This window comes from Lontra canadensis, unplaced genomic scaffold (genome assembly GCF_010015895.1).
Source record: "Lontra canadensis isolate GAN:19392208 unplaced genomic scaffold, GSC_riverotter_1.0 scaffold4, whole genome shotgun sequence".
Lineage (NCBI taxonomy): Eukaryota > Metazoa > Chordata > Mammalia > Carnivora > Mustelidae > Lontra > Lontra canadensis.
In genome coordinates, this window is record NW_022630998.1 from 52,234,037 (window position 1) to 52,258,757 (window position 24,721).

Genomic DNA, 24,721 nt, shown 5'->3' on the forward strand with positions numbered 1-24,721 from the left:
AATGAATAAATATTTTTAAAAAATGGTTAAGCAGGGAAAATGTATTCGACTTGATAAAGACAATCTACAAAAAACCCACAGCTAATATCATATTTAATAGTGATAAACTCAAAGTTTTTCAACTAAAATCAAGTACAAGTCAAAGATGTGCCCTTTCATCACCATTTTCAATATCATACTACAAGTGTAGCTAAAGTAATAAAGCCAGAAAAGAAAATGAAAGGCACAAATATTGGGAAAGAAGAAATAAAACTGTCTTTTTTCACAAATGACTTGATCATCTATGTAGAAAATCCAAAATAATGACAAAAAAACTCCTGGAACTAATACACAGTTATAACAAAGATCCAGAATACCAGATTAATATATAAAATCAACTGCTTTCTTGTATACCAGTAACATAAATTGACTTTGAAAATAAAAACACCTTACCATTTACATTAACACTCAAAAAAATGAAACAGGTGGATATAACTATATAAAACGTATAGAAGATCTATATGAGGATGACTATAAAACTCTCAGGAACAAATCCAAGAATTAAATAAATGGAAAGATATTTCACATTCATAGACAGGAAAACTCTTTATTGTCAAGATGTCAATTCTTACCCAATTGATCTCTAGATTCAATGCTAACCCAATCAAAATCCTAGCAAGTTACTTTGTAGATAGTGACCAACTGATTCTAAAGTTTCTGTGGAGAGTTTACATTCTCTACCTAGAATAGCCAACATAATATTGAAGGAGAAGAACAAAGTTGGATGACTGACACTATGCAACTTCAATACTATTACAAAGCTATCGTGATCAAGACAGTGTAGTATTAACAAAAGAATAATCAATAAAACAGAATGAAGAACCAAGAAATACCCATATAAATATGGTCAACTGATCTTCGACAAAGTAGCAAAGGCAATACAATGGAGCAAACACAGTCTTTTCAATGAATGGTGCTAGAACTAAACATCCACACGAGTGGGGGGATAAAAGAGCCTAGAACCAACCTTACACCCTTCACAAAAATTAGCTCAAAATGGATCACAAATCTAAATGTACATGCAAAACTACAAAACTCCTGGAAGATAACAAAGTAGAAAACCTAGATGACTTTGGTTATGGAGATAACTTTTTAGATGAACACCAAATGCATGATCTATTAAATAAATAATTGATTAGCTAGACTTCACTGAAGTTAAAAACTTCTGCTCTGCTAAAATCTTAAAAAATAATAATAAAAAAAACCGGGGTTGGGGGGAGCACCTGGGTGGCTCAGTCAGTTAGGCAACTGATTTTTTATTTCAGCTCAGGTCATTATTTCAGGGTAGTTCTATCCAGCCCAGTATCAAGCTCCACTTTCAGCATGGAGTCTGCCTGTCCTTCCTCCTCTGCTCCTCCCACTGCTCTTGCATGCTCTCTCTCTCAAATAAGTAAATAAATAGAATCTTAAAAAAACAAAACAAAACAAAACAAGCTTCTGCTCTGCCAAAGGCAATGTCAAAAGAATAAGAAAACAAGCCATACCCTGGGAGAAAATATTTGCATAAGACACATCCTTTAAAGGACTATTAACCCGAACATACAAGGAACTCTTAAAACTCAACAATAAGAAAACAAACCTAATTAAAAAATGGGTCCAAAGCTTTAAAAGATACAACGGAGAAATGCAAACTAAAACAATAAGGTGCCACTACACACCTTTCTGAATGACCAAAATTCGTAACACTTGACAATACAAAATACTAGCAAAAATGTATAGCAACAGAAATCCTTACTTATTTCTGATGGGAATGTACATTTACATGTACATTTACAAAAGTAAACCTACTCCTACCATATCATCCAGTAAGCATGTTCCTTGGTATTTACCCAAAGGAGATGAAAACTTATATTCACACAAAAACCTGCACACAGATGTGTTTCTAGCAGCTTTATTTCTAATCACCAAAACTTGGAGGCAGCCAAGATGTCTTTCAATAGGTAAATGAATTAAAAACTGTGTTACATCCAGACAACAGCATATTATTCACTGCTTTAAAAAAAAAAAAAAAAAAGAAAAAGAAAAACTGGGCGCCTGGGTGGCTCAGTTGGTTAAACAACTGCCTCCAGCTCAGGTCATGATCCCGGAGTCCTGGGATTGAGTTCCGCATCGGGCTCCCAACTCCATGGACAGTCTGATTCTCCCTCTGGTCTTCTCCCCTCTCATACTTTCTCTCACTCTCTCTCTCTCTCAAATGGATAAATAAAATCTTAAAAAAAAAACAAAACTGAGCTATCAAGCCATGGAAAGACACAAAGGAAACTTAAATGCACATTACTAAGTGAAAGAACCTAATTTGAAAAGCCTGCATACTACATGATTCCAATTATATGACATTCTAGAAAAGGTAAAACAATGCAGACAGTAAAAACATTATTGGTTGCTAGGGGAAAGAAGAGGAGGAGAGATGAATAGGCAGAACACAGAGGATTTTTAGGGTAGTGAAAATTCTTTTTTGGTACTATAATGATGGATACATTCGTCCAAACCTGTAGAACTTACAACACCAAGAGTGAGCCCTAACTGTGGACTTTGGGTGATTATAATGTGTCACTGTAGGTTCATCAATTCCAACAAATGTACCACTCTGGCTGGGAATGTTGATAATGGGGGAGGCTATGCAGGCGTGGGATAAGTACATATGGAAATCTCTATGTCTTCTCAATTTTGCTATGAGCCTAAAACCTCTCTAAAAAAATGAAGTCTTATTAAAAAAATTTTTAATTTAGGGGCACCTGGGTGGCTCAGTGGGTTAAAGACTCTGCCTTCTGCCCAGGACCCTGGAATCAGGTCATGATTCCAGGGTCCTGGGATTGAGCCCCGCATCAGGTTCTCTGCTCAGTGGGGGGCCTGCTTCCTCCTCTCTCTCTGCCTGCCTCTCTGCCTGTGACCTCTGTCTGTCAAATAAATAAAATCTTTAAAAAAATTTTAATTAAGAAAAATGGTTAAACTGGCAAATTTTATCTTATTTTACCACAATTAAAAAAAAAAACAAAAACAAAAACTTCACTGTTACTGCTAAAGACTCATGGCCTGGGGTGACCAGAAAAACCCAAATGTCAAAGATTCTTTTTTGTGAGCCCTGGATGTAAACTCATATTGCATGCACTACGTTCTGATTTGGCACTCAAATAATTATGGTTATCATGGGTTTTTTTGTTTTATTTTGTTTTGCTTTTTGGTTTTTGGTTTTTGTGTTTTTTTGGTTTTTTGTGTGTGGAAAAAAAAACAGATTTAGATGATTAAAAGCTAAATGTGAAATGTAAAACTCTAAATATAATATAGATGGTTACTTCTGACATAGGAGTAAGGAAGAGTTTAAATAAAACTACAAAAGCAAATCAGAAAGCAAAAAAAAAAATATTCTTTCAAGTACTTCATAATAAAATTTTTGTTCAGTAAGGGACATCATGGACAAAGACAGATACAGAATGGAAGGAGATATTCACTATCAGAAGCATAATATCTAAAATATAGGAGGACTGTCTGCCAATCAACAAGAGAAACAGAACATGCATAATACAAAAATAGACTAAAAATATGAAGAGGCAACTTACAGAAATGGAAACCTAAAACAATAACAAGCACATAAAGGAGAGTTAAGCTCTTAATAATAAATAATAATAAGATAAATACATTTTAAAAATGAGATTTTACTTTACAGCCAATAGAATGGCTAAAATTAAAATACCAAATATCAATGGAGACATAAAAACCTTCATGTCCAACTGATGGGAGTATAGACTGGTATAGTTATTCCAGAAAGCAAGTATTAAATACTTAGTCAAATTAAGTACACATATACCCATGACCTTGTAATTCCTTTCCTGAGTCCATTACCTAAAGACATTCTCACTACACTCTAGTAAGTGAATAGTGTAGAAATGTTCATCCTTGTGGTGGCGGAGGGTAATAGGAAATCTTCTCAGTGTCCATCATGGGAATAGGGAGGTAAATAAAACTTGATGATAACGTGTATGAAATACCTTGCAGTAGTAAGAAATAAGGACACCAATTATCAATTACAAAGAGATTTTAAATGCAGCAGGGGGTGGAAAAGAATGAGATCCTTAGCTCTATTACATTTTTCTAAGTTAAAAATAGATGCATAGAAAAAACAGGCACACAAAACATTTTAAAACACACACATAAAAAAGAATAGTTCCTCTGGGGAAAAAACAGGGTAAGAAATCCCTGACACTCCCTCACATAAATAGCCGGGTCTAGGAATAATTCAAATCATTCAAAAATGTGTAATGAAAAAATCAGCAAAGGTAGCATAAGGTCTGTGCAATACAATGAAGTAAGAAAGAGGGAAGAACATAACAGCATAATGACATAGAAAACAGTTTTAAAAACTTAAATCCTCGGGGCGCCTGGGTGGCTCAGTGGGTTAAGCCTCTGCCTTCGGCTCAGGTCATGATCTCAGGGTCCTGGGATAGAGCCCTGCATCGGGCTCTCTGCTCAGCAGGGAGCCTGCTTCCCTTCCTCTCTCTCTGCCTGCCTGTCTGCCTACTTGTGATCTCTGCCTGTCAAATAAATTAAAAAAAAAAAAAATCTAAAAAAAAAACCCAAAAAACTTAAATCCTCTAAACAAACACTAGCTGATTCCTCTCTAGGGAAACTTCTGTGCCCAAGAAAACTTCCTGGCCCAAACACCCCATAGTAGAACTAATCAGCCAACAAGATGTGTCCATGCACATAAAGTTGATTTCTCATTGGCATTTTATTTAATGTTCCACTCTAAATACAAAAAGACACACAAGTATCACCAGACTTTTGGAAAAAAACACCTATATAAAAGACACAGACTAGGCCAAGGCCAGGTGGGACAGCAAAGGGCCATGCCTGAGCTAGCTCCAGTAAGAAAGGCTTCCCATGCAGAAGCCCAGATTCGGGATCTTTGGGACTCCACTTTGGCAGACACCCATCCAGGGCCCTTGTTGGGGGCAGAGAATGGGTGGAGCTATGTCTACGGGCATGCTAGGCCCCAAGTGTAAGATATGGACCCTGGATGGAGCCAGAGACGGCACTCTTGAACAAACCAAGTGTGAACCAGGTTGATTCACTGGGGACCCAGCCTGGACCGGGGTGCTCAGGCATGGCAGGGGTGGAGAAGGGAAAGGAAAGAAACTGGTCTGGTTCCTACAATGGGTGTTATAGCCCAGCCAACTTTACATCACAGTTACTGAGTCCAGAAAAAGCGTTTTAAAAGATTTAAGATTCTGAGTAAATGATGTATGACAGAGGCTTAAGTATGACAATTGAGCCACTAAAGTATTATAGTTTGGGTTGAGTTTAAGAAGGAGGGAAGACATGTTGGAAAGAATAGAATAGGATATGAAAACCTAAGCAGAGTACACATTCTTTAATTATCCAATTTTTTTTGTGATCGAGGTTTAGAGGGAATGGCCATTTATTATGTTTTTTAATATGTTATAAACTTTCATATTGAGCATTTTTCCTCATTACTAAACAAAATGATGAGGTTGTTAATTTTGAAATAGCATTAACAGCCTCAACCAAGAAAACATAATTCCTAGGATTAAATAGTCTAAGGATATGCAACAGCTTTATGAAGAAATTATAAATAAATGAGATATAGGCCCAGGAGATAACTGGGCTTATAGATGTAAAGACAAAATGTAGTAAGGATACTATAAAGATATCCAAGTTAATGTACAAATCTACTGCAGTTTTATGAAAATGGGAGTAAGATTTTTGTGAATTTAAGTAAACATTCTCAATTTCATTTGGAAAAATAAAGGTCAAAAATATAATTTTGAAAAAAGAATGAAAGGAGACTTGTACTAGCAGATAATGAAACTTGTTAGAAGCCCACAGAATTAATGCAGTACTATTTTGTGCATGGTTAGACACAGAGAGCACTGGAAACTGAAAGAGAACCCAGATGCCAAGTATACGGGGTTGAATAGTGTTTCCTCAAAATTCACGTCCTTTCTGCAACTTCAGAATGAGACTTTATTTAGATAAAGGTTACTGCAGATGTAATTGGTTAAGATGACATCATACTGGAGTAGGGTAATCTTAATATGACTGGTATCTTTTAACAAAAGACACTGAGACCCAGACATACAAAGGTTGAACACCTTTTACAGTGAAGACAAATGCTGGAGTCATGCAGCTTTAAGTCAAGAAATGCCAGGGATCAACAGCCATTGCCAGAAGCTAAGACAAAGGCATGGAACAGATTCTCTCCTAGAGGCTTCAGAGATAGCATGGCTCTGCTGACACCTTGAATTCAGACTTAAGGGAATAAATTTTTATTGTTTTAAATCACCCAGTTGTGGGGGTGCCTGGGTGTCTCCGTTGTTAAGCATCTGCTTTCCTCTCAGGTCATGGTCCCAGGGTCCTGGGATCCAGCCTCATGTCAGGCTCCTGCTCTCTGAAAAGACTACTTTCCCTCTCCCACTCCCCCTGCTTGTGTTCCTGCTCTTGCTGTCAAACAAATAAATAAAATCTTTAAATAAATAAATAAGTATCCCCAGTTGTGGTACTCTGTTACAGCAGCATTAGGAAACCAATACAGAGACCTTCAAAAGCAGTGTTGGGACAACTGACTTTTCGATTTGGAAGAAAACATTAAGGAAGATCACCACTATATACCACAAAATGACATTCCAGATAACTTTAAACATGACAAGTAAAACATAAGCCTTTTGAAAGAAAATTTAGAGTATTTTTGTAACCTAGATTTAGAAAACTTTCTTGAAACACAGTAAGCAAAATGACTTAAGAAATATGGGCATTGGGGAAGCCCAATTGTCCAATATGTGCTATGATGAGTGCTGTGAATTGTGTAAGACTGATGATTCACAGACCTGTACCCCTTAAGTAAATAATACATTATATGTTAAATAAAGAAGAATAGTGGCTCTCAGGGGTAAGATTGTAGGGAAGTTTTATTTTTTTCTTTATACTCTTTTGAACTTGCAGTTTTTCTCCAAATGCATTTTGTATATACCTTTAAAAAAGCAATAAACATTAGAAAATGGAAAAAAGACATACTGATATATTTGCATTGAAACTGAAAATTTATGTATAATATGAGCACAAACAGACAAGACATATACAAGAAGGAGGTATTTGTAACCTAACATAGTCAACAATCAATCAATTTTCAACTAATCAATCAATTAATCAATTAATCTTTTCTGAAAGAAATCTTAGAAATGAAAGACAAGTGATCCAGTAAAAATACAAGCAAAGAATCTGGACAGTTCAGAGGACTGAAAACAAATGGTTGATGGATAAAAGAATGATTAAATGACATATTTAGAAAATGGGACATGACACAAAATTAAAATAAATCATTTCTGTGTATTTCAACACGGAAAGATCTCACGGTGTTGAATGAAAAATGCAAGCTATAGTATAATAAAGTATTGTGCATAAAAGACAAAGAAATACTTACTTATAGATACTTATGTGTATTTAAGAATTAAAAGCATGAACTAAAAAAGTGTGTGTCATAATGTGTGTCATAATGTTTGCTTCTTGGAAGAGAGAATAGGACTGAGTATAAGAACAATATTGAAGAGAGACCAAATAGCACTTGAGTTTCATCTGTCATATTCTATTTCATTAAAAGGAAATCTGAAGAAAATGTTAAATTTATTAAATTGGTGGCAAATACTAAGATACTTGCTATCATGTTCTCCAAGTTTTCTCTACCTTCAACTTCTGAAAATTAAAGCAATAAACAATGAAAAAAATCAAAGACATGGGCTAAGACAAACACAGGAAAGAAAAATCCCTAAGGAACAATAAAGGCAACAGAAAAACACCTTCAAATGAAATTTTAATAATCCTCAGAGAATAAAATAGCACAAGGAAATTTCTCAGGAGTAGAGAACATGAATTTCAGACTTAACAGGCCCACTAAGTGTCTTGCTTGATAATTAGAAAGTCCACATCCAGGTTCATAATCATTAAATTTTCATTATTCAGAAAATGAAGACCCTAGAACTTTGGAAGAGTTTAGAAAAAGAATCCTATACAAAGGACCAGAACTGAGGTTATCAAACTTCCCAAGCATCATTAGAATTTCATGTACAGTAAAGGAGTATGAAGTTTTTAGGGGAAATTATTTCCAACTTAAAACTTTACTCTTAATTAATTAAGCATGAAGGTAAAGACGTTTGTAATATCTCATATTTATTACCTAACTGTCCTTTCTGAAGATGAAGGAAAACAGACTCTATTCAAGTGAGAAGATGAAAAAAAAAAATAGAGAAAACATGGGATCCATGCAAAATGGAACATGATACAGAAAAGAGGTAAAGTTATTAATTTTTAGGATGACAGCCTAAAGAGCAGCAAGTCTATACTGGAAGGATGGATAGAGGAATTAAAGATGAGGCTTTTAAAAAAATAAAGCTGAAAGATCAATATATTTTTTAGAAACTAGATGACTGGGTATCTGTGCTTCCGGCAGGGAGTTCTGTGAGTGAATTAGCAATACACAAAAACCAAGTAACAAGTGAACAAAATGAGGTAGTAAGTGTAATAAAACCAAAACAGAAGAGTGAATAATAAAAGAAACGTAACCATAATATATTGCATGGCTCAAATGTGAATGATACATATATAGCCATGTTGATATAGAATACGAATTCAGATCTTTAAGCAAAAAGTGTAGCTATGAGACTAGGAAGGGAAAAAGTATGAGGGTGGCTGCTGGGGGAAGGGAAGAGGCTAAATACTTCTATACTGAGTCAAATGATGAATGAGAAAGGGAACTAAACATTTTCAACTGTAAGCTGTGAACTTACGATGTGACATTTTAAAACCAGGTAACATGAATTTTTTCCACTGAATTTTGCAGGAATGAGATTGTACCAGTTGACTTAGGAGGGGTTTTATGACTATCATTAAGTAAAAGCAAGACGCAGTATAACAAGATTCCATTTAAGATTATGAAAAGGGTGTTGAAGGGTAGGTAAGCAAAGGAAAAGCAAGACAGGTACTTCTGATAGAAAGGAATATGTACAGGCTTCCAGTTATAGAATGAATAAATCACAGGAAAAGAAGTACAGCTTAGGGAATATAGTCAATGGTACTGCAATAGCATTGTATGGTGACAGATGGTAGCTATACTTGTGAACACAGCATCATGTATAAACTTGTGGCATCACTATATTGTACCCATGAAACTAATGTAACACTGAATGTCAACTATATTTCAATTAAAAACTTTTAAGAACATGTATATGATAGCCACTGGAATACAATTATTAATGTAGGAACATATGCAAAAATCTAAAACATCAGAATCAACAAACTCCCAATAATGGCTTAATCCGGGGGCCAAAACCTCACATCATTTTTTCTCTTTTGAAGTCTGCAATTTGTTTTTTTCTTCCAAATGCATACTTAGGGATTGGCTTAGATACATTCATTAGCCTGATATGCATTTCTCTAATTTAAAAAACAAAGGATTTTCTATGAAAAAAAATGTTTTTAATTTAAAAAGAGCTACAAAAGTACCTGCAAATTGCCTGCTTACCTTCTTCTGGACATTTTTCGTTACCTAATTTAATTTCATTTGCCTAACCATTCAGAGATCCGATGCTAAAACAAGTCCTGGCTTTTGGCTGGTGGCTATTTCAATCTAGTTGCTTAAAGATTTCACCACAAAACAATGTTGTGTGCTTTGATATACTCTAGACCTAAACTTTATTTCCTTTACAAAAACTGGCTTTCAATACCTCAAAGAACAAGGTTTCCCCTGATTACACAATAATCTATGCAAATTGACAATTACTTTTACCTATTTGTCTTTTTTGGCTATTCCAAGTACACTTGCATGCATGTGGTTCAGAGAACTGAAGCAAAGTTAGCCTTTTTAAAATTTTTTTTTATTTTTCAGTGTTCCAAGTTTCATTGTTTATATACCACACACAGTGCTCCATACAATATGAGCCCTCCTTAATATGCACCACTAAGCTTACCCATCATCTCACCCACCTCCCTTCCAAGTACCTCAGTTTGCTTCTCAGAGGCCACAGCCTCTCATGCTTCAACTCCACCTCCGATTTCCCCCAATTTGTTTTTCCTTTCTCTCTCCTAATGTCCTCCATGTTATTCCTTATGCTCCACAAGTAAGTGAAACCATATGATAATTGATTTTCTCTGCTTGACTTATTTCACTCAGCATAATCTCCCCCAGTCCCATCCATGTGGACACGATGTTGGGTATTCATCCTTTCTGAAGGAGATGTAATATTCCATTGTATATATGGACCATATCTTCTTTTTCCATTCATCTGTTGAAGGGCATCTTGGCTCTTTCCACAGTTTGGCGATTGTGGACACTTCTGTTATGAACATTGGGGTACTCATGGCAATTCTTTTCACTACATGCAAAGTTAGCCTTTTGCTGGGGTTTTAGCAGGCAGCAATTTCATCAACTTTCCATAATCTGAATTCTATATTAAACCAGTACATTTAAATGTTTATGAAAGATAAAAGCTTCTTGACAATAGCAAAATCATCTCTTCTATACTTAACTGCTATCAAGATAATTACTTTGAACTGAAGGTGAACAGGGGAATTAAATTTGCTTTAAGCTGATGAACTCTCACTCCCAAATTCTCTTTTACATTTTATAATCTATCTTTCCACAGGGTTTTTCACTTTAAGACAGGCTTCAGTGACCTGGTAGCTACCTTGACTCTAAAATGTTTTACCTCTTCCACTAAGTTTTGATAAAAGAAACGATATAACTACCTGGTGCCACTGGGCTCTCTCTCTTGCACTACAGTAAAATTAAAAGTGGTAGTTACACAAATGCAGAGACTCGGTAAATTCATAGTAATTGAGATGCAACAGAAAGTAGAATAGTGGTTGCCAGGAACTGAGGAGAGGAGGGACTGGGGAGTTACTGTTTAATGGGAGTGAAGTTTCAGTTTAGGAAGATGAAAAAGTTCTAGAAGTGGATGATGGTGATGGTTGCACAGCAATGCCACTGAAATGTACACTTAAAAATAGTGAAAGTGGTAAACCTTATGTTACATATATTTTACCATAGTAAAAACCCGGAAAAGATACAATAGAAATAGCACTTCAGGGGCGCCTGGGTGGCTCAGTGGGTTAAGCCTCTGCCTTCGGCTCAGGTCATGATCTCAGGGTCCTGGGATTGAAAGCATCAGGCTCTCTGCTTAGCAGGGAACCTGTTTCCCCCTCTCTCCCTGCCTGTCTCTCGGCCTACTTGTGATTTTTGTCTGTTAAATAAATAAATAAAATCTTTAAAAAAAAAAAAAGAAAGAAAGAAATAGCACTTCAGCCAACTTTGGATTTCAACAAAATGAAGACTACTGCCGTGAGTTTAACTTCTTAACCCAAGTCCTACCACTTGTGCCCTTCCCATCCCCAACAACTCTATAAAACATTTAGGCAACCCAGCTAGAAATAAGTGGTGGGGGAAAAAAGCAGTGGCTCCATTATCTCGACTTGTTCCTCTTATTCTTCTCCAACTTTTTTAAAATTAGTTTTCAGATCCCAAAGAAACTCACGATATCCTGACGTTATCACAGGACTAGCTGAAACAGTTATTATCCTGACAGGCTCCCTCTATTGCAATTTGCTTCAACAACCTTAGAGCCTATGTGAGACCAATTTCATACCTAAAGATACCTACAGATTGAAAGTGAAGGGATGGAGAATATTTACACAAATGGATGTCAAAAGAAAGTCAGAGTAGCAATACTGCTATCAGACAAACTAAACTTTTTTGTTCTTGTATTGTTTTCATCCTGCTTTGGCATCAGAGCAGTACTGGCTTCATGGAATGATTCTGATTTACATTATTTGTAAAATTTCGATAAAGAGTGTCATTCATTTTTTTTCAATGTTTGCTAGAATTCACCAATGAAACCATGTGGTCTTGGGCTTTTCTGAGCCGGTGAACTTTCATTCTTCTTATTGGTGTAAGAAAATATCCTATTTCTTGGATTTAAGATTCATGATTCAATCCTGGTAACTTGTGTGGGTTTTAGGAATTATCTGTTTTGTTTTCCTAAGTTATCTGATTTCTTAGTAGTTAACTGTTTATAGTAATCTGTTATCATACTACGTATTTCTGTGGTTATCTGTTACATTGTATTCTCTTTCATTCCTCATTTTGGTTTTTGAGTCTTCTTTGTTTTCTTAGTTAATGTAGTTAAAACGTTGCCAATTTCAGGGCTTTTTTCTTTTTAATTGGTCATTACTTTCAGTGTTATGTTATTGTTTATTTTGGTCTCTTTTTTATTTATTTATAATTTTTCTTTGTTATTTCCCTCTTCTACTAAATTTCAGCTTAGTTTCTTCTTCTTTTTCTAGTTCTTTGTAGTGTAATGTTGTTTATTTGAATTTTTTATCTTTTTTAGATTTTATTCATTTACTTATTTTTGAGGGTTTACCATGATTATGAATATGATCCCTTTTTTTATTTTTAATTTAAATTCAACTAGCCAACATATATTATAGTACATCATTAGTTTTTGATGTAGTTTTTTCAGGTAAAGAACACATTCATGAGAGCTGGGGGTGGGGGACAGGGGGTGGTCTCAACCAGGCTTCATGCTCAGCAGGGCTCAATCTCATGACCCTGAGATCATGACCCAAGCCAAAACCAAGCCTCAGACACTTAACTGACTGAGCCATCCAGATGTCCCTAACTTTTTTCCTTAATACAGCATTTATAGTGGAAATTTCACTCTAACACCTGCTTTTGCTGCATCCCGTGGGTTTGGGAATACTGTATTTTCATTTTATTTTGTTTTGAGCCACACTTTGATTTGCTGGTGGATTTCTTATTCAGCCCATTGCTTGTACAGTAGTGTGTTGTTTAATATTTACACTGGAGAAATAAAGAAAGAAAGAAAGAAAGAAAGAAAGAAAGAAAGAGAACAAATCCTAGTAGTTCCACCTCCTACCCCCTTATTTCAGGAATCCTGATGATTCTCTAGCCATCTGAAAGCCAAATATGCAACTTCCAGTTTGGGCAATGTTCTATAGGACACCCACAAAATCAAATAATGATCCATAGCGCTACACTGTCTCTTTTCTCCCTTCCTCCAGTTAAAAGTGGCCCTCATCCTAAAACATCCAAACAATAAATTCTCACAGAAATTTAACACTCTTTACAAGATGTCTACTAATCTGCTCTTTATTCCCTAGATGAAGCCCTTAACTTCAAAAGGGTCCCAGCTTTTTGCCTTAACACATACCTGATGATGAAGCTGGAGTCCTGTTAGAAGTGTCTCCATTTGCTCCAGAAGAATACCTATCCTATAATAAGGAAGAAAAGATTCATTTTCTATTTTGAAAATAAAAATGCACCACCATAAATATTAGAAAACTTTAATAACCGGGCATTGTTCCAAACAAAATAAAGCAGAGTATAAGATTTCCGGGTCACTCATTACTTTATTAATTATTCCAAGACTTCACTTTAACACTGAATGCATATTTTTTTTAATATCTTATTTATTTATTTGACAGAGAAAGACAGGGAGAAAAGGAACACAAGCAGGGGGAGTGGCAGACGGAGAAATAGGCTTTCCGCTGAGCAGGGAGCCAGATGCGGCCCCATCCCAGGACCCTGGGATCTTGACCTGAGCAGAAGGCAGATGCTTAATGACTGAGTCAACCAGGTGCCCCGAATATATAGCATATTATCACTTAAAACAGCGAATAGCAAACTACAGTCATGAGCCAAATCTGGTGAGCCACCAGTTTTCATGATATTTTATTGGAACATAGTCACCCTTGTTCATCTAGGTATGTCTATGGCTGCTTTCCCACCACAATAGCCAAGTTGCAACAGAGATCATTAAGCCTGCAAAGTTTAAAATATTTATCATCTAGCCCTTTATGGGAAGAGTCTGCCGACATCTGACTTAAAAGTTTACCCACCCATATACTTGGAAAGTATAATAATAATTATTATATAAATAAAATCTGACCAAAGTAACATATGAATAAATCAATGCCTGCCAATATATTTTTTAAACTTCAGTATTTTACATTTTACTCAACAACACCTCACAGAATAAAGTATAGTGGAGGAGGAGAGCAATAGGTAACAGCACAGTACTACAGGATTTTATTGTTAAAACCTCAGTTGTGGGGCACCTGGGTGGCTCAGTCAGTTAAGCGTCTACCTTCGGCTCAGGTCATGATCTTAGGGTTCTGGGATCAAGCCCCATATTGCGCTCACCGCTCAGCAGAAACCTGCTTCTCCCTCTCCTCTCAGCTTGTGCTCTCTCTCATTATCTCTGTCACTATGTGTCTCTCTCTCTCAAATAAGTAAAAATAAAATCTTTAAAGACAAAAACAGAAAACATTTCAATTGTGTTGGGGCACCTAGGTGGCTCAGTTAAGTGTCTGCCTTCAGCTGTCTGCCTTCAGCTCAGACCATCTCAAAGTCTCAAGGTCCTGCGACTGAGTCGCATTGGGCTCCCCACTTGGCAGAGTCTGCTGCTCCCTCTCCTTCTGACACTTCCCTGCACTTGTCCTGGAGTGCACACGCCGTCTCACATAAATAAATAAAATCTTTTTTTAAAAAAACTTCCATTGTGTTTATATAAAGGGAAATGAATTTATGTGTCCACTGTTTTTAAAAAGGAGTTCACTCTAAAATAAAGAAAACATCACATCACTGAGGCACTAAAGACAATACACCTGTATATATACATTGCAAGTACAGTGTAAACACAAAGAAATCGTTCATGTCAGCTTCAGAATATTCAAGTTAATTTCAATCAAACTTATCACAGCAACAGTTGAAGACTTTTGTTGATGCTCTCAAATACTGGCCATTTTCCCTACCTTAGTCTCCAGAAAATGTATTCGCTATTAATGCATATGTATTACATTTGTAGAGATATATTTGCATTTCTGTTGGCCTCAGGAAATTCAAGTTTTGTTATTAATTCAACCCCTAAATGTCAAATTAATGTGGGAATCTTTCAACATTTTCAGTGTATCTTTGTGTTAACAACACCTTGTGTAACTTTCTTCTCACTTGTAACACCTAGGCTGCCCTTATCATCATTAACTGACTCCTTACGTTAACCTCACATAAGCTTTTTCTACTTACAACAAAACTTACAGAACGCAAATCTCAAATTCTTGCAAATGAAATGCAGAATTCAATAATTTAAAAATGAAAGGTGACCTAAAACTTACAGGTGATATCTTAATAACTGATTATATTAGAATAGTCACATTTCTTCAAATGAGTTCCTTTAAATAAACCAAAAGCTAGAGGTAGTGCACTAGTCATACTTATTTTCTAAAATTTCTTTTACAGAAGACACTGAATAACTTTAAAAACTACTATTATAAAGCTCAAGAGTCATCCAATTATTTTCTGAGTTATTAAGAACAGAAAGGCAATACACCATAGTTAAAATGCCTTGGGCTTTTGGTAATTACTACAGTAAAAAGTTGTAATTTATAATTACCATAGACATTAAAACAAATATTCCATGAGATAATTAGGTTTCTAAGAACCTGACTGTGATGAACTGGAAAGTCAGAACACAAGACACAGCATGTTTAAAAAAAAATTTTTTTAAAATAAATAAACATTAAGACGAGTGATCCACTTCTCCCTCTTTAAAGTGATAGTCTGAAGACTTTTTTTTTTATTTTCTAGTGGCCAAAGTATTATTGGATGAAGAAAATACAAACAAGGGCTGGTTTAAGTGCGATAAAGCTAGTTAGGGTAATGAGACACTTTAGCATTCAAGAACTTAAAAACTATTAGGATTAGATGATCTTCAAGCTGTGGGATTTAGTATTCCACATATACAGAGTTCAGAAATTCCAAGGCAAATTTTGAAATAAAACATCATAAAAAAATTCCTAACCTTTTTCATAACCTTAAAAATAAATTAATTTCATATTCCCGTTAGCTACTGTACCATTTCTCTGCCTCTCTTAAAGTAAAATGTCTACAGATGCTCCCTCCACTTTCTTATATCCCATTTTTCCTTGGAGCCACTCAAGTTGGGAGTTCCCAGGGTAAATCCCTTTAAGTCTGTTTACACTATGCAACTCTAGCCAATCTCAAAGCTTTAAATCCCATTATTATGCAGACAATTACCAAATTTATATATATAGCTCTGATCCCTCTTCTAGGCAACAAATTCATATAACCTACTGGCTGGTATCTTTACTTACACTTTCATAGTCAACACAACAATCACAACATTCTTTGTTTTGACCCCTCCAAAGCTTGTACATCAGTTGGCTAAATGAACATAATGAATGAATGAATGAATGAAAGAAAGAAAGAAAGAAAGAAAGAAAGAAAGAAAGAAAGAAAGAAAGAAAATAAGATGCTGGGGCACAAAAAAAAGAAAAGCTGTACATCTTTCATAGATTCTCCATTTCGGCTAATGGCACCATCATCCATCTAGTTGCTTAAATTTAAAAAACCTATGGTACAGCACAGGGAATATACTCAATGGTCTTGTAATGCTATTATATGATTACAGATGGTAGCTACTCTAGCAGGAGCACATCCTAACATACAGACTTGTCAAATCACTATTGTATACCTGAAACTAATGTAACATTGTTTCAACTATACTTCCATAAAATAAATAAAATTTTAAAACCTAGCCATCATCCTTGATTACGCTCTTTCACTCCCCATACCCAGTCAAGCAAATCCTATCAACTCTTAAGTCCACAATTACCTTAGGTCTCCTCTCCTTTCCCTCTGTGAGCTCATTTTCTACCACTCTTGTCTTATCCCACTGTACTTTAGCCATACTATCTTGTAGTGGGCTGAAAAATGGCTACCTAAAGACATTAAGTAATAAACCCTGAAACCTGTAAATGTTACTTTATTTGGAAAAAGAGCTGTTGCAAAGGTAATTAAACATAATTAACATGTAATTAAACATTAGACTTTGAAATGAGATTGCTCTAGATCGTCTGTGTAGGCTCTAAATGTCACCACAAATGTCCTTACGAGAGACAAAAACAGTTAAGAGACACACACACAGACAGCCATGGAAGATAGAGCAGAAAGAGATGTAGCCACAAACCAGAAAATGCCTATCACTACCAGAATGCTGGAGGAGGCTATGGATTCTCTCCTAGAGCCTACAGAAGGAAGACAGCCCTGATGACACCTAGATTTCTAACTTCTGACCTTGGGAAACTAATACCTTGTTATGCAATTTATCTATCAGGTGCACCACTATCCCCAACACCTAATAGGGCTCAATAAAATTTCACTGGATGATTCAAATAAGCCAATTTAGAATTTTCAAAATGTTTTACACATAGGGTTCTCATATGCAGCTCAAATAATCCATTTGCATTTTGGTGAACATTTCTTTTGATTTTGTATGTATTCAGTATTTTCACTTCTAAAATATCACATTTTTTAGGTCTTTTATGTTTTTAAGCCAATGAACACTTCCATCAACATGGTAAGCTTTTATTTTGTTTGTTTTTTTAATTTTTTTTAAAGATTTTATTTATTTATTTGACAGAGAGAGAGATCACAAGTAGGCAGAGAGTGAGGCAGAGAGAGAGAGAAGCAGGCTCCCCACTGAGCAAAGAGCCCGATGCGGGGCTCGATCCCAGGACACTGAGATCATGACCTGAGCCAAAGGAAGCGGCTTAATCCACTGAGCCACCCAGGCACCCCAAATTTGTTTTTTTAATGCAATAAGGTTTTGATCTCAAAAACTTGTCAGTTCTGATACCCAAATGAACTTACACAGCTGGACAGCTTGTGAACCCTGAAGATGCCTCTTCCCTGTCCAATGTGGGGTCCAATGCAGATAGCTCCATGTTTTCTTCCCCCAGCCCCCTAAAGTCCTTAGCAAATATCTCTTTCATTTTATAGCCAGAATCCCCTCAAATGCATCAGAGTACTCTATCAATTTATACAGAATACCAAGATTTCATTTCCTATTCTAGGTTCCATGTCAAATAAAGCTGACATAGGTTGTCCAAATAAACAGATCAGACAGGGTTATGTCAAATAGTGTGCTTCATAAAAATTTTAAAATTTAAATTTCAGGGGCATCTGGATGGCTCAGTGGGTTAATACTCTGCCTTCAGCTCAGGTCATGATCTCAGGGTCCTGGGATCAAGCCCCACATCGGGCTCTCTGCTCAGCAGGGAGCCTGCTTCTCCCTCTCATTCTGCCTGCCTCTCTGCCTACTTGTGATCTCTCTGTTAAATAGATGAATGAAATCTTGGGGAAAAAATTTTTTAATTTCAGACAAAGCATGTCTCCTTCTTTGGTCTGACACATAAATTAAAGTCCCAAAATACAGAAAATATTATTCTATATCCCTTCTTCTGACTGATCAGTCCTAGCTAGGTCAGCCCCATACCCAACCCCAGCTGAAGTCTGGTCTTTTTTCCCTTTCTTCAGCAATTGGTATATGACAACTTCTAAAATTACTGCAGCTACTTCAGCACTTCCAGGGCTGAAGAACTCCAACTCCTGAGTCTCAGGTATCACACACATACCCAAAGTTCAAGAGAACTAGCACGTCACACAAGAAAGAGCAAAGAACCTCAAAATTTAGACGTAACTACCAAAACTAGGAACAAATGTGACTGCTCTAAGAGCTCACAATCTAGGCCCTAATTTCTGTATGTGAGAACATTTTCCAAATAAAAGTTATTTCCCCAAACAAAAACTTTTAACAATCAAAACGCAGAGTGAAATCATCTCCCCCATACTATGAGAGAAAGCTAGACCAAATGAGGACAGAGTATAGTCAGAGAAACACAGAAAACAAAAGGCTCTCTAGTTTCACCTTCTCTCTGGAATCAGGCAATCTCGATCAGTTGACTAGAAACCAATGGCTGTAAGCTGCTGAACTTCTTCGAAAGGATTCAGTTTTCTCTATCTTCCAGACCTACTTTACCAATATCTCTGCCATTCTCCTCAGCCTTCTCATACCTTTCTATCACTCTATTCTCAGGTCCACATTATTTAATTTTTTTAAAGATTTTATTTATTTGACAGAAAAAGAAACACCGAGAGGGGGAACACAAGCAGGGGAAGTGGGAGAGGGAGAAGCAGGTTTCCTGCTGAGCAGGGAGCCCAGTGTGGGTCTCAGTTCCAGGTCCCTTGGATCATGACCTGAGCCGAAGGCAGACGCTTGACGACTGAGCCACCCAAGTGCCCTCCATTATTTAGATTTTAAAGATGAGTCAGAGATCTTTCCTTCAAGCTTGACACCTGGACTTTTATTTGGATGACCATTTTGACTGGTGTCCACAAGTTACATGTATTTAGCAACAAAAAAGAAATTCCCTATTTTCTAATATGACACACAATATCCTCCCATATCTCAGTGATGATTATAAGCAGAAACTGTTTAGTCTCTCAGGCTCTAGCATTTCAGCTTCCTCAGTTCTGCCAATTCAGTGATGTCCAAGAGCCACATTTTTTCCTGCTACTTCAGAACCATAGTATGAATGGGAACAAAGAAGCCCCGAACTTTCTTATCTAGACAATTATTATAAACGTTGCTAGTACTGCTTAATACAATTATAATTGTGGGGGCACCTGAGTGTCTCAGTCAGTTAAGTGTCTGATTCTGGATATCAGCTCAGGTCTTGATCTCAGTGTTGTGAGTTCAAGCTCTGCACTGAGCTCCAGGCTGGGCATGGAGCCTACTTAAAAAAAAATTTTTTTTTTAATTGTGGATGGACCAGTTATCTCAAGCTATGTTTGCTTTAATCACAAGAGTATTTGCCTTCTGAAGTGTGCCACCAAAAAGGCAGATAATGAGACAGAAGAAATCACTGTGGAGACTTTTTCTCATGGTCATCTATCAAGAAGAATTCATTACACAGCAAGTAAGCAAATCCAGTATACTGTTATTCACCATATTCATCCACTCCAACACTCATCCCAACAAGCTTGCACGCAGTGTGCAACTGCCTAACAACTGAGATGTATGGACTACGTCATTACTAGATTAGCAAATATTTTTTAATCTCACATTTTGCACTGTTCCATACCCAGGTGGTATACCATCTTCAAAATCTGTATTTGGGAAGTTCCAACGGCTATCAGAACAGTGGCCTATTGGTTCAAAATTACATAAGCATGGGTAACTATTAAGTCTCCAAAAAAAAAAAAAAAATCCTGAAAAGTAGTCAGGAAAGGCTGATCAGATATTCTCTAAGATATCAATCCAAGACAGTTGAGGAGCCAAGACAAATTTTTTAAAAAACAAAAGCTCAGCTGTCTCTTAAAATAGATATTCATAACAGCCAATCAAAATGGTACCTTTAAATGAAACCAGGTTGAATAGAAGACCTCAGATCTCTCCCACAAATACATATCATGTATTCATCCTCACTTTCTGCACTTTTTTTTCAACCAAGGCAGACAGACAAAGCCACTGACTGCACCACGTTCCTTCAAGTCAACTAGGCCAGATAACTAACTGTACAACCAGCACCAGGATTTAAGTTTGCAGACAATGCAAAAAATTTACAAATTGGCCCCACACAAATGTATTAAGAATCATAAGGTAAAATTAGCATTAACACTCAATTTAGTATTCTTAACATTAAGAAACAAGGTCAGTTACTAAATAGCAAAAATATTTCAAAAATGTAAACTGAAAGCTCTGACAGCCAACCATCCCCAATTTCCCACGCAATAAACATGCACAACATGTTACAGTCTAGTGTACTATTTGAAGAATACATAATGAAGATAAAATCTCAGACTAAGAATAAATAAATAGGTGATTATTAAAGTTCAAGTGAAAAAGTCTGTATCTGTGAATTAAACTTTGTAATATAACAAACCTACTGAGAACCAGGGGTAAAAAGAAACATAAAATACCTTTTGACCGAGTAATTCCATTTCTGAAAAAAAGTACTCCTAAATTAAAACAAAAAATAAGCTGTAGATATTCATGACAACATTACAGTGGAAAGCTAACATCTTAAACTCCTACCAACTGAAAATCAATTATATTATGATAGAGCCATTCCACGAAATATTATGCAACCAAAGAAATTATTTCTAGGAAATTAGTAGTAATATGGAATAGTTAGTGCCAAAGAGTGAAAAAGCTGGAATCAAAATTACTACTATATGGGTGCCTGGGTGGCTCAGTGGGTTAAAGCCTCTGCCTTCGGCTCAGATCATGATCCCAGGGTCCTGGGATCAAGCCCCGCATCCGCTCCCTGCTCATTGGGGAGCCTGCTTCCTTTCCTCTCTCTCTGTCTGCCTCTCTGCCTACTTGTGATCTCTGTCAAATAAATAAATAAAATGGCTTTTAAAAAAAGGAATATAATCTTAAAAAATACTACTATGTACTATCACTGGGGGAAAAAAGAATTAACTTTACTAAAAATTTATAAGAGTGTCTGTGCTAAGACTGTTAAGTGATTTTTCTCTTCTTTTCCCAATACTGTAATAGAATTTTTACGATAGGCAGAGGACCATTAAAAAAAAACACATAAAATATGTAATTTCTAAATAAGTTCCAAAAAAAGAAACATGTTAAAAATCATATTATTATCTTGAGTATTTTGAAATAAACTTTACACACAGATCAAATCCAGGTAAAACAAATAAAATATGTATTTTATATTTTTGTGTGATATAAGAACTTCCACTAAGACATCACTTGAAATACAGTGTTTGTCAAAATTGATCAACATAATGCATAAACATAAACTAGAAACTCTAAAAGAAAGAAAAGAAAATCATTTTTGGAGACATTTCAAGTAGATTACACTTATGCAAAAACAATCCCTTAAAATATTTTGACTTCTAAATATATACATAATATATAATACATACATATATATTAACTTCTAAAATAGAGTTTTTTTAAGTCAATTTTCAAGTCAGAACTGAAACCCAAAACCTACTCCAAGGCCTCTTCTTGTGAATTACAATGTAACTCTCCAAATGCCACTAAGGAAAAAGATCTGAAGATTTGCACATTTGAAGAGCAAGGGGCTGATGCCATCTCAATCAGCCTAACATATTCATCTTGAGAGATAATGTATGGAACCAGTTTTCAAAATTCAAAGTATCACCCAACACCAAATTTTATTTTTCAATTTTCAATTCAAGTGTCTCTCAGACATACTCAACCACAGTTGTACCAGCCTGCTTCCACCCACATTTAAATTGTAAATAATATTACATTTATTTTAATTATCAAATTACATATTTTACTTCATTTGAGGGTTAAAGTGCCTCTTCCTCACTGTCCCTAAGACAGTTAATAACTATGAGATGGAGATAAGCACAGCATACTGAAACAGACTGTGATTTATAACTTTCCCACCACAGTGATTTTTCAACTTCGATAAAATCTGTAGCATTTAATAATCACAAACTTTCAATGTTACTACCTTCTCGAAAACAGGAACATAGGAAGACATATGAGGTTTGATTATTTCTGCTTCCCAATCTTCATCTCCCATGGTGGCTTCCAGTTCTATTTTTATCTTTAAAACAAAAACAAAAACAAAAAACAAACCAACACCACATGCATATTTGGCCTGTTAGATCAGAATCATTTATCTAAAACCATAAACTATCATAATTTCACATACACCTCCTGAAACTACTTAATTAGCTGCTGACCTTCCCCAAAAGTGTTTCCAAAAAGAGGGAAGTTTTGTTTCTTACCTTGTACCCATTTTTTTAACCTTTAAAAATGAGTTGAACTTAATCATTCTAGCAATCTAGCTTAGGGTTTTCCCCCAAACCTGTTCACCTTCGCCTTCCCCAAACAGCTTACTGGATATTAAGGGCAAGGGAAATTTTTCAACTACTCCTCAAAGTTTCCCTCTTCACACATCTTTGTAAAGTTTGGAATCTTTGATAGTTTAATGGAAGAGAAGGAGCTGAGGCCAACGCCTTTAAGTTTGGCGGGGTAGGAGACATGGGTTAGGTGGCCCAAATCCTTCCAACAGTGGTCAACCAGTACTCTGAGGAGCGTGCGTACACAGAAGTTACCACTGACATTCTCGTTAAGAGAAAAGCCGTACAGGCACTGGGGGGGGGGGGGGGGGGGGGGGACGAGACACACACACACACACACACACACACACACAACACACACACACAATCTATGCCTCATCTGTAGGCCTTGAGCCCTTCTGGCGTACCCTGGGCTTTAAGACCTAACACGGGCAGGAGAAGGAAAAGCCCCATAGGACGGCCCCAAGCCCCACCTGTCCCACCTATTCTTTGTCCAGCCCAAACTCCCACTACCGGGAAGTCCAAGGCGACAGGCGGAGGCCCACACAGAGAAGGGAAGCGCCACAGCACTCACCTCTCCACGGCTTGCTCTCCCGGTGTCCTCGCAGGCGCTGACGCCGCTTAAACGGCTGCACGTGCAGGACGCCGTCGACTGCGTCAGGTGCGCAGCTTCAACAACAAATGGCACCAGGCGACGAGAGCCACCAGCCAATCAGAGCTCAGACCGTCGGCGTCACCCCGCCCCACCTCCGCCGTGCGTTCCCTACTTGCTCGCATTTGAGGTCGCTGCGGTCAGACCTACTCTCTTGTTTCCTTAGTGGCACATTGGGCCTGTGGGTACAATGTGGCTGGCCATGAGCCACTTCTCTTCAGATTCTTGAGTGGGGTCTTCAGTCTGGAGTTGCCCTATATTTTCTCCACGCAAGTACTGCAAGCCAAAAATGTCCACCTCCCTTTTTCTAACACCAGAAATAAAAGGAAGTAGGGTAATGCCCTCCCTTCAACCTGCTTAGCTTTCTCTTTTCCTTTTTCCTACGGCAGTCTGTGGCAGTTGGTCCCCCTGGTTCTTCGTTTCTGAGGCACTTACTTCCCATCTGGAGATTTCTGCTGCTTCAACATATAGCATAGGCCCATGGAGCCAGCAGATTTCCTTTCCTCCCAGTGACGGCTGGAATGAGGATCTGTCTTGCTGTTGTAAAGAAAGCCTATCCTGTAGAGTCAAGGGTCCACATCTTTGGGAAAGAGATGCCCTCCGATGCAGAAGGAAAGCAGAAATTGTGCTAGAGTAGGTCGTTCATCAAGGCTTGAAACTGGGGGCCACAGGGTTATATCCCTAGGGATACTGGCCAAACCTGAGAGTGACCAAGGCTCATTTCCATGCTTAATCCTCTCACGAAACAGATACTCTTGTTTTGCCTCACAAAAAGTAAATTTCTCAGTATATCTCCATTCCACCAAAAAGCCTAACAGAGGGCTATTTTAAAAGTTACAGTTTCCATTTTTTAATTTTCATCATTTTCTGTTCTCTAAATCTTTAAAGAAATGCTGAATATTTCATTCAGTAATATAAATCCCAACATAATGTGACACTCAGACATAGAGGACAACACACTTTATGGGTTCAGTTTTGTGGTGTTCATCTTTAGAACCACCATTACTGGGCACCTGGGTGGCTCGCTCAGAGGGTTAAGCATCTGCCTTCAGCTCAGGTCATGATCCTGGGGTCCTGGAATCCAGTCCCACATTGGGCTCCCTACTTCTTGGGGAGCCTGCTTCTCCCTTGCCTCTCTCTCTCTCTCATGAATAAATAAAATCCTTAAAAAAAAAAAAAAAGAACCACCATTATTGTTTCTCTCTTCCACCAAGAATGTCAATATTTATCTAGTTAAGCACTAGATTATCTAGTTAAGCACTAGCACTATTTCCAAG

The 24,721-nt window shown here is 36.9% G+C and overlaps 1 protein-coding gene across 2 annotated transcripts in view; it reads right to left on the reverse strand.

Annotated features, from left to right (window-relative positions):
- The window catches only part of DDX4 (DEAD-box helicase 4), a 71,481-nt gene extending 48,012 nt beyond the window's left edge, over positions 1–23,469 (reverse strand). For both annotated transcript variants that reach the window (XM_032844059.1, XM_032844052.1), the window contains exons 1-3: positions 23,367–23,469; positions 22,438–22,533; positions 13,275–13,335 (exon numbers count right to left, since the gene is read on the reverse strand). In XM_032844059.1, the coding sequence (XP_032699950.1) occupies positions 13,275–13,335; positions 22,438–22,509 (133 nt within the window). In that variant the 5' untranslated portion in view covers positions 22,510–22,533; positions 23,367–23,469. The remainder of the gene's footprint in view (positions 1–13,274; positions 13,336–22,437; positions 22,534–23,366) is intronic.
- Between the last annotated feature and the right edge of the window lie 1,252 nt (positions 23,470–24,721).